This window comes from Triticum aestivum, chromosome 7D (assembly GCF_018294505.1).
Source record: "Triticum aestivum cultivar Chinese Spring chromosome 7D, IWGSC CS RefSeq v2.1, whole genome shotgun sequence".
Taxonomy (NCBI): domain Eukaryota; kingdom Viridiplantae; phylum Streptophyta; class Magnoliopsida; order Poales; family Poaceae; genus Triticum; species Triticum aestivum.
The window spans coordinates 17,891,329-17,902,527 of record NC_057814.1 but is presented as its reverse complement, the minus strand read 5'-3'; the positions used below and the strand labels follow the sequence as shown (position 1 = coordinate 17,902,527).

At 44.2% G+C, this 11,199-nt stretch overlaps 2 protein-coding genes across 2 annotated transcripts; both read right to left on the bottom strand.

The window, feature by feature from the left end:
* Positions 1-1,252: 1,252 nt before the first annotated feature.
* On the bottom strand, positions 1,253-2,083 carry LOC123166275 (ribulose bisphosphate carboxylase large chain; the record flags this gene model as incomplete). The annotated part of the gene is given in 1 exon segment (XM_044584049.1): positions 1,253-2,083. A coding segment is annotated over 1 exon segment (831 nt), but the record flags the coding sequence as incomplete, so codon positions are not given.
* A 1,804-nt stretch (positions 2,084-3,887) lies between these two features.
* LOC123168166 (avenin-like b1) lies at positions 3,888-4,485 on the bottom strand. Its single transcript, XM_044586036.1, has one exon. The coding sequence runs from the start codon at positions 4,441-4,443 to the stop codon at positions 3,991-3,993; it is 453 nt and encodes a 150-aa protein (XP_044441971.1). The 5' UTR covers positions 4,444-4,485; the 3' UTR covers positions 3,888-3,990.
* Positions 4,486-11,199: the final 6,714 nt, after the last annotated feature.

The window sequence follows — 11,199 nt, the reverse complement described above, 5'->3', positions numbered from 1 at the left end:
CATGATGGGATACACCGTCACCATTCTTATGCAGCACAGAGCCAAAAATTAGCAGAAAACGGCAGTCGCTCGGGTAAAGTGGATGATTTCTGAGCTGCTACAATCCAACTCATCAGTTGATTCTGAATATCTGATGCTCAAGCTCAACACAGTAGAAACTATAAACCCAATAAAGTGCAGAAAACGGGAAACCCAATATAGTCAGACGAGCTCCTTTACAGTACCCCTAAATGAATATGAGCCCTCCATTTCTCTTGATCCAATGATGGACGACTGTTGGTACTCCAACGTGTGTATGAGAGAGTACCAACTGAAAAAAGCAGGGAGTATCTCGTGCTTGGGGGTAAAAAGGTAAACTGATTCCATGTAAAAACACAATGCATCACGGCTGAGACATAATAGCTATTCAACTCGATCGCAAGAACCCTAATTTTAATCCCTAAAAAAGCCTAATTCTTCAATAGGATAGCTGCCGCCGGCCACTATGATCTGCCCGATTACAAGAGACAGACAACCATAGGGCCACGGACTTGCTGGAGTGGCATCTGCCGGGAATGGTCGCCGACCAGGGCTGGGCGGCGCCGCCGCCACACCGCGAGCGCGTTTGCTTTCTCGCGAAATTGGAAACTCGAACGCACTAAAGCAGGATGACTACGGCGAGGCGGGATCATCAGGCTGGCCGGAGATCTATCACGTCGGCACTGCAGTTGTACAAATGTTCAGTTGATCTGACTGACTGGGTTCAATATGGACTATGGAAGGACGGTGAGAGGCTGCTTTGATTGGACTCTGTTGGGCTGCTGACGAACTTCTTGCGAGCCTGATGTCTCTTGCGTGTATTCCACAATAATACTTATATTTTCTGTTTTAATTTCTTTTGTACATGTTATAAAATTTGTGTGGTTTTCGAGAACTTGTAGCCAAATTATGTTTGATCGATAACTTCCAGCGCAAAGGAGACATATTCATCCATTGACTGAAACAAGTTTTCTATCATTCCTAACTTCTATCCACTCGCTCTTGATCGGTGCCTGTGAAAAAGAGCAGATGTCAGGCAGCAATGGCGTGGTCATCATGGAGACGTAATCGCTATAATGTGATGGCAGCTGCGTTGGTGATAGGACGGATGATCCGATTAGAAATCAGAAACTGACCTAATTAAGAGGAGAAAAGACTAAACTACCCTCCTATGTGGAGGGTCAGATTTAAGTGGTACTCCATCGCTACTTGAGGGAGTACCAAGGTACCGTAATCCCCAAAGATTTCGGTCAGAGCTGGCATATGCCAAACATGAATACCACCTGAAGCTACCGGTATAACACCTGGCATGGATACCCAGTCCTGAGTGAAAAAGATACCACGAGCACGATCTTTTTCAATAAAATCATCGCGCAATAAATCAACAAAACCTAAAGTCATTTCGCGTTCCCCTTCTAACTTACCTACTACTGTATCGGAGTGGATATGATCTCCCCCAGACATACGCAATGCTTTAGCTAATACACGGAAATGCATACCATGATTTTTCTGTCTATCAATAACTGCATGCATTGCACGGTGAATGTGAAGAAGTAGGCCATTGTCGCGGCAATAATGAGCCAAAGTAGTATTTGCGGTGAATCCCCCGGTTAAGTAGTCATGCATTACAATAGGAACCCCTAATTCTCTTGCAAATACAGCTCTCTTAATCATTTCTTCACATGTACCCGCAGTCGCATTCAAGTAATGCCCCTTGATTTCACCGGTTTCGGCCTGTGATTTATAAGTAGCTTCGGCACAAAAGACAAAACGGTCTCTCCAGCGCATAAATGGTTGTGAGTTTACGTTTTCATCATCTTTGGTAAAATCAAGTCCACCACGTAGACACTCATAACACGCTCTACCATAATTTTTTGCGGATAATCCCAATTTTGGTTTAATAGTACATCCCAATAAAGGACGACCATACTTGTTCAACTTATCTCTTTCAACTTGGATACCATGAGGCAGGCCTTGGAAAGTTTTTGAATAAGTAGGGGGAATTCGTAGATCCTCCAAACGTAGAGCACGTAGGGCTTTGAAACCAAATACGTTACCTACAATGAAAGTAAACATGTTAGTAACGGAACCCTCTTCAAATAGGTCTAATGGATAAGCTACATAACATCTTCAGAACACGAGACTGAAGAGTGAAAAGGTCCTGGCCGGAAACTCTAGCGACAACAATGTCCCATAGATACGAGAACGCTCAGTGCACCAAAATATTTATGCGTGCTGCTTTACATTGTTTCGCGGGGCACGTTGTACACAAAACAATCTATTTTTCTGCTAAGAAAAATAAAGTAGACCCTGTCACCCTGACATGACATCCATCCCAGATATCTTGCACTTGCATGAATCTAATCCTGCCAACAAACACAGAGCGCGCTGTTGCTACATGAACAAATATAAGCGACAAATGAACAAATAAAAAAGATTGGAGCTATCTAGGGTTTGGGAGAGAGTGGAGGGGGGAGAGCACAGGCCTTGCAGAAAGAGCAGGCGGTGGAGTCGGCGTCCCGGCGTCTGGCAAGCGGTCGTCTTCGTTGAGCTCACTAGATAAAATTTGGATTTTTTTGCGCTCCGGAAAAATAAAATTTGAAAATGAGCTCACTAGAGCTCGGCCTTCGTTGGCATTTTTCGCGCTCACCCACCCTTACCTGTCTCTTCCGTTTCTCAATCAATTAGTTTGTACTGAGTAACATTTAATTGATTTGTAGCATTTTGGTTGAGGTTTATCATTTGTACTGAACAAGAAGTCTGGGTATGCCAATGCTGTTATCAAATCCGTTAATTTTTTGTATAAAGCTCGTTCATGTATGTATATCCCTTGATCTGGTCTCTCTTCTGCTGGAATTTTATCCATATTTTGGGCCAGTCCAATACAATTCCAGAAATTCCTAATAAATCCTAAAGGCCCACACAGCCCATTCGTGCAATGCAAGAGGTGGAACCAAAGTTTAGTCCCACATTGCTAGTTTGGTCGGAGTTGGACCTCCTTACAAGGGAGGTTGTTTCCCCACATGTATGAGCATGAGAACAAGAGGGACATTCACGCGTACTCCTTCGCCGCCCGCCTCGGCACGACGAGCCGCGGGTTGCGGGAATGAGCCGATGTCTAAATTTTTGCCACGCACAACTGGTATACGAAAAGTCACATGGAAGCTGAAAAGATTTTTACTATAGTGGAGACTGAATGCGAACGGCACATCCCTTCGACTGCTGGATAATCTCCCTCTCGCCACTGAGTTCCAATCTTTGAGCTGCTGCTACGATCTTCCACATCCCGCTTTGCGGCGTGCACTGCAAGTTGGGACAGTAGGCCTCCGGAACCGCACCTCTTTCAGTCCTGTACGGGAGAAGGGTGATAAGGTTTTTGGGGAGCGCTTTACGCGACTACTGACCTGTTGATCATGGACGCTCCAGACACCGACGACCACTTCCTCAACGATGACTTCTTCCCCGACGTCGACAACCTCTTCGACGACATGGCTGGCAAGGATGCTGACCCCAAGACCAGTGCTTCTGCTGCTGTACCTACATATTCATGCTCTTTCTGTTTGAGGTTCTCCTGCAGTTTCTGGCTCTAGTGTCTGCTCTAGATATGTTTGATTCTAGTTCACACATGCAGATGCTATTTACCTTCTCTCTATCAGATAGCATGACTTGTTTTATCTCTGCTATATTAGTCATGCTTTATCTAGTATTTCTGCTAATAAAATCATTTGGTAAATTGCTCATATTTCCAACATCTTCTTCATGTACTCTCTCTCTCTCCATGCTGTAAACTTTTGAGGCACAGAGTATGATGATGGTCCAGTTCAGTCAGATGCGTCTTAGATTTCATCTATCATGCAAGACATGCAATGTTAGTCAGGAAAATCCTTTATTCATCCAGAAACAGATGTTGGTTGTTATTTCCAAGTTGCAACTAGTACAGGCACTCTTACTGATTCACAGACTCATCCACCGCTACACCTGGCAGTATGCCGGGACGTACACGCTGCACATCGACGGCAAGATCTGAAGCGACATCATCATGATCTCAAGCGGAGCTTGTTGCTGGGGCTGGTACATGCCCTGCCACTGCTGTTGGGGCTGCGGCTGCATGATGGCTTGAGCCACGTTGTGGATAGCATGGCACCTGAACTGTTCTGGGATCTGCGCTAGCTGCTGGCAGCACTGGTGTCGCATTATATGGCAACTGCTAAGTTGCCACATACGCGACTGCACAAATGGCAGTGTCACTGTGCTGCATTGGTGCCGCAGGAATTGCACACATGGGTCCATCTGCTGCTGCCATTGTTGCCATGGTTGTTGCTGCTGCTGACATTGCTCGGAGCCCTGGTTACAGGTAGTGTCCAACTGCGCAACAGCGTTGGTCCCCTCGAGGGTGAGGAGAGCGAGGATGAACAAGGTCTTCATGATGTCTGGTTATTAGTTTGATTTGATATATATATTTGGTTAAAGGATGATGGATGAGGATCTTCTTTGGTATTATATTTATAGGTATCATGGCATGATTTGCTGCATCCCATTTCTTTCCTAGATAGCTTTTGTAAAGTGTCTGTTTTTCCCCTTTTCTAACTGATCATTTGGTATGATTGTGTTAGGTGGTGCTACAAGTCTAATCTTGGATGATCATCAAATATACTTTTTGACACATGTTATCTGACTGTCATGCAAGATCAGTAATCCATATGACTCATCGGTCATCACTTTACATGCCCAGCATAGATCCAGGTTTTATCCTTTTGTGAGGCCCATTTTGTAATCTCGTATATATCACAAATAGCTGATGTTTTAGACACGCGTTTAGTCAACGTTTTAGAACTTTGACTGTGGAGTAGCATTTTAAGTATTCTGTTCAAAACTTTAAAAATCATATCTACATGTAAATCAGATTGTATGGTTTGTCCATTCACTTTAAATTAAGGGTTGACCTCCACTCTATGCTTTTTCTGGAAATTATAGTTTGTAATCTTCTCTGCTGTTAAGCTACATCATATCAACAATCTTTGCATCAAATACTTGTTCTTCATTATATTTAACGGTTTCTTGAAATGGTCTTGTGCTGCTGTGTAAATTACTAGAGCATGACATGACTGATAAAATCCCCTTTTATATGCCAAGGATTCTCTTGGAGCTATGCTCTGGTGCTATGGAACTAAAATTACTTAACTGATTTTGTTGTCATTGCTGCTAGGACCATCGGCCCATTAAGTCCAAATGCTCCTGTTCAGTGGGCTGCGCTGAGCGAGGCCTAGCATAAAAACCTGAAGGAAATATTTGAGGTAACGAAAACCCCACATGTTATTCAGCTTATCAGAGAAATTGATGGAAGACACAATGGAGATGCAATTGGCGAAGGTCGACACACACCTCATTTCAGTGTCAGGGGCTGCTATGTTGGCAAGGAGCATCGTCCTCCCGATGGAATTTATTTATGTAACAAATAAAGTAGGCTTGGATTGGATTCTGATTAAAATAGCAGACTTCAATTTTTATCTCAAAACATTTTGAACTTTGGCTCGCCACCACCTCTCCAAAATGTATAATCCTGCATTTTGTTTTATGAACTATCCAATAGACAAGTTGGAATATGAATCTCTTTGGATTTCCTACTTTTTACTGTAATTGTAATTCTGTCTATACTTCATAGGAGGAAGAGAACAAACACCACATGTTCAGACTGTGTTCTCTGAACAGAGAAAAGGAGCAGACCAGCGATGGAACTGAAGATACACAGGAGGGTTCTTGTCAAAGTATCCTTCAACAACATGCCAGAATGAGCTACCTATTACACAGCAACACAGTATTGCATCGAGGTGAATCTGATGCTATTAGTGGTATATTTTAGCTCCCAGACCAAAGTAAAATCTTGCACAAGCAATTCTGATTATCCATTCCAATAACATTGACAGTTCTGGTCTTCTTTACCATTGTACCAGAACTTCCAATCAACGAGCTTGTCCAGTGATAGAAGCCAAGGGCATGCAGAAATACGTACAATGAAACTGAGTCAACGCGACGTAGAAGCTTAGAAGTCGTGTCACTGGAGCAGAGACAAGAAACAGGTAGTTCAAAGTATTACACATCATCCAGCGCATAATTAAACAACACAGCTGAAGTAATAGTACTGACTTAGAAGCTTGACTACTCCTAACTAGCTCTAAGCACTAATCTCCCAGGCTCTAGATACTGGTTTACCAAACTGCTACAAATGTTCTAAGTGCTAATGCTACGATGGCACCGCCCAAGTTGCAAAAGCCCCTACTCTGTGTTGCAGGGGGGGATTTTCATCAGGAGCTTGTGGAGCAGCAAGCCCGTGGATGCGCACGGTGGTCACTGCGCATCAGTGTAGAACATGCTTGGATACACCCAAAGGGGCTGCAGCTTGCCGGCCCGGGGCTCACTGAGCTGCCTGAGCTCACTGTCCAGAAACAGGAAACCATGAGAAGCATATCGCCGCAGACCACTAGCCATGGTTTCGTGTACGAGCTTGGGGACAGGTGACCGACCCACTCAGTTGTTATCTCCTGCAGACCAAGCTGGGGGGACAGCTGCAAGGCGTAGATCTTATAACAATCATCCATGGCGATGAACTGACCATTGAATTCCACAATCTGTTCTATCGATTCATCAGAAAGCTGGAGTTCAGACCAAGAGTTACTTCCGACCGGCCAATCAAACAGGGATATTGCAGTACTGACAAGGAGGTGTGAGTTGGGTGATGCAATGGGAGCCGTCAAAGTGCCACTGAAGTAGAACTCCCTCCCAAACTCAAAATCACCGCTGAATGGGAGACGTGGGGGAGAAACCACGGCACCACTGAACACATCAACAACAAGACAATATCCAGCACGGCCGCAAATTAGTTGACCATAGGAAGTGCCAGCAAAATGCATCTCCTGATAAATTTCTTGAGGAATCTGGCAGCGAAGGGCAATGTTCCTGTTGATTGGATCAATGACCTTACATGTGCGTAGCTCGTAATGACCATTGTTAGACGGGAGATCAGGAGCTTGAACACAGACATTGAATTGGACGAGGAGAGGTGGGAATCTGGTGCAGAAGGCAGATTTGTTTGGGTATGAGGAGAGAGCCCTTTTACGGTGATTGGGGCGGTACTGGGAGTACTTTCAAGTACTTACCCCTTCGATTTTTATTAGCCGTCCGATCTGGTGGGGGATTAAAAATGAATTAACTTAATTAGTTTAATCAGAGAAGGGCATAATGGTCCAGGGTAAAAAAAAATTCAACCGATCACGTCCACGACCAGAACCACGTCTAGATCTAGTAGCTCGGTCAAGTCCTCCTTCTCGACCAGAACCACGTCTAGATCTAGTAGCTCGGTCAAGTCCTCCTTCTCGTCCTCTTCCTTCTGTCCGACGAGCCCGGCGAGAGGAACCAATTCACCGTCATCGGCGTCGTTCTCGTCCTCCTCCTGGTCCCCTTCACTATAAAAGACGTGGTCGGCGGCAGGAAGAAGAATAAGGCGTGACATCTGCGGCGGCAGTGTCGGTGGCGACGGCGGCGGCGGTATAGGAGAAAGCCCCCCACTGATCCCATCGCTTCCGGACTTGCATCTTAAGGTATGAATCGCCTGAATCTCAACTTACTTTGATTCGTAGCCTGCACTTCCTACTTAGATTTGTTTAGTCATCATCGATTTAGGTTTTCCTAGTGCATGCAATTCAATTTAGCAGTACTTACATCTCTGATCACGTCTGATTTTTATTAGCCGTCCGATCTTGCGGGGAATTAAACTTGGGCGTTGATGATTGGTTTCCCTCACATGTCAAACGAGCAAAGTCTTTTCCATGCACTTGTCTTTGCCTATGAGCTATTTTACACCTGCAACATTGATAAACAGAAAGATGTTGATGATTGGTTTCCCTCACATGTCATATGCAGGAAGACATGGCGTATGCAAGTGATGAGAGTATGTTCGAGTATCTAAATGTTGTCAGCAAGATGTTTGATAGTGAGGCTGAAGGCTATGAATTCTACAACAAATATGCTCTTGAAAAAGGTTTTAGTGTGAGGAAAAGCTACGTTGAGTGGGATGGATCCAACAAATACATAATTTTAAGGAAAATTGTGTGTAGTCGTGAAGGGTTTCACGAAGAGAAGCACATGAAAAGAAAGATGGAAGATAGAAAGAGGAGGCCACGAAGTTTAACTCGTGTTGGGTGTAATGCTAAATTGGTCATTACGAGACAGGAGGAAACCGGTCGGTGGTTTGTCAAGGATTTCATCGATGAGCACATCCATCCTCTAGCCCCACGGGATCTTTCTTGTCTGCTGCGTTCGCACAGACGAATTAGCGATGAGCAGAAAGCGGACATTGCGGACATGGAAAAATGTGGGATCCGCAAATACCGTATTATGGATATTTTGTGCTTTCAATACGGTGGATTTGATAAGGTTGGATGCATAAAGAGGGACATTTATAATTTCTGCCATGCTAATAAGCAGGAGACAATCAGTGTCGGTGATGCTAATACGGTGATCATGCACATGATGGCGAGGCGAGAGCGAGATGTGGATTTTTTCTTCAAGTACTTGGTAGACGAGCATGGCCATCTGAAGGGACTGTTCTGGGCTGATAGTCAATCGCGACTTGACTACGAGGCTTTCGGAGACGTCATTGTTTTCGATAGCACATACAGAACCAACAAATACAATCTGCCATTCGTGCCGTTTGTCGGGTTGAATCACCACCGCAGCACTGTTATTTTTGGCGGTGGTATAATTTCTCATGAAACAAGCCAGGCATACGAGTGGATGTTGCGGACCTTTTCTGATTGCATGGCACAGAAGCATCCGATATCTGTGATCACAGATGGGGACCTTGCAATGCAGAGAGCAATCAGGGTGGTCTGGCCAGACTCAAACCATAGACTATGTATATGGCACATTCAGCAGAACATTGTACGCCATCTGCATGATGACGACGTAAAGGAGGAATTCAGATCTTTCATTTATGATACTTCTTTCATTGAAGAGCATGAGATAAAATGGATACAATTCTTACAACGGAATAAAGTAACCAGTGAGGAGTCTTGGCTGCATCAGATGTATCAGATGAGAAAGTTGTGGTGTGCTCCATATCTTGAGGGGCGTTGTTTCCTAGGATTGAGCAGCAATCAGAGGAGTGAGAGCTTGAACTCTGTGCTACATACGCATCTTGAGGGTAAGATGTCGTTGTTTGAAATGCTAGAGCACTATGAGCGTTGCCTTGCGTCGCGACGGATTAACGAAGCTCTCCAAGACGTCGAAGCCTTGCAGTCCGTTCCATTTACAGAGGAAAATGCTTCGCCGCTTGAGAAACACGCCGCAACAGTTTTCACACCTAGTGTCTTTAAGATGGTCTTATGGAGCATAGATGCTGTCAGCAAATGTCAGATGAGAGAGATACTAGATGGATCAGAAGATTCCACTTATGTTGTGTCCAAGCAGGAAAGAATGGATAAAAAGTTTGGAGTGCGCACTGAAGAGCAAGGAGGTCTTTTGCACAGGGTGAGTTGTTCTTGCCGTAAGCTGGAATGCGCAGGCACACCATGTTCCCACATTTTTTACATATTCGGGATTTTAAAACAAACAATTCTGCCCAGTTGTTGCGTTCCCACTAGGTGGACTATGAATGCAAAATGTGCATACGCACCTACCAGAAAAAACCAGATGTATGACTATTCGGTAAGCCTGCAGAGGTACCGCGAGTTGCGGAATTGTAGTCACGCCGCAAGTTTCAAGGCATGCCACTCTGATGAGGACTATCACCGTCTAAAGATGCTTTTGGAAGCACAACATCATGGCAAGCAATCATGTTTTGAACAAGCTGACAACAAGGAGTCAACTAATGCTCAGCATAACAGCATTAGGTTTGGCCCGTTGATGCCGCACTCGGAGAAAGTTGATAAGGTTCTGGATCCCGTGCATGTGCCAGGCCGAGGTGCACCGAAGAAAAGGCTGCAGGCAAAGACAAAGAAGTCAAGATCACAGAATATGTGTGGCTATTGCAAGAATCCTGGTCACAATCGACGTAAATGCGCTAAATTGCTAGAGGTACGAAATATGTTCATATTTATTTTTTGCATGTGTTTTACTCATAATTGATGTCCATGTGATTTATTCTATTCTTCTGTGTAGGATCTCGAGGCTGAACTGTGATGTCTACATACAGCATGAACTGACGATGAGCCAGAGAAAGTCGTGTGCCATTCAGCTTTGTGTGACGTGGTCTTTACATTCTATTTCATCGTGACAGTAATTTAGTGAAGTGCGGTTGTACTGCCATGTTACTGTATTAGTTCGACATCTTTCGTTTTCATTTTCTGTGTGTATCATTTGATGTCCAACTTTAAGAATGATGATGTATTTCGAACAGGAATAAGGGCTAGCATGGAGCACTTGTTATTTTCGAGTAGAATAATTTTTGTGATGTATTTCTGCACGCATATTCATAATCATCATGCATATTCTTCATTTATAGATCATTAATGACTGATGTATTTTTTAAATAAGCGGGGGCCAGTAGGGTGTGCTTGGAAATATTTGAGAAACCTCCATGCACGTTCATCTTCGCTGCATGCAAATTGGGCGGCAGCCGCTGTGCCAGCAGCTGTCAAGGCCTTGATGAATCACTATTCACATGCAGGTCCCCGACTCTTGCATGCAGGTGCCTAGTTTTTGCATGAAGGTCCCTGGGTCGCATCATTGGTTGAGGAAGTATCTCTAGAGTTTTCGAACTGACATTGCCCACCACCTCCTCCAAATCACCCAAATCACCTCCTCCAAATCACCCAAATTTTCTTGTACATGGTGACACACATGTGCCAAACATGTCTATGAAAGAAATTTTTGGAAAAAATTATTTTACAATGCCCCCTTGAGGCATAGACCGATGTTTTCAGCAGTCAGTCTAGAGGGCATTATAAATTCAAAAAAATTCAAAAAAATACAAAACCTTAGAAACCTAGCATTGTTTGTGCAAGAGATCATGTGTGCCAAAATTGAGGTGATTTGGAGGTGGTCGAAAAAATGCCCGCATTCCGGAGGGACCATTTGGTCAACTTAAGCCAGTTTTTGAAAAAAGGAGAATTTTTCCACCACCTCCAAATCACCCCAATTTTCCTGTACATGGTGACACACATGTGCCAAACATGTCTATGAAAG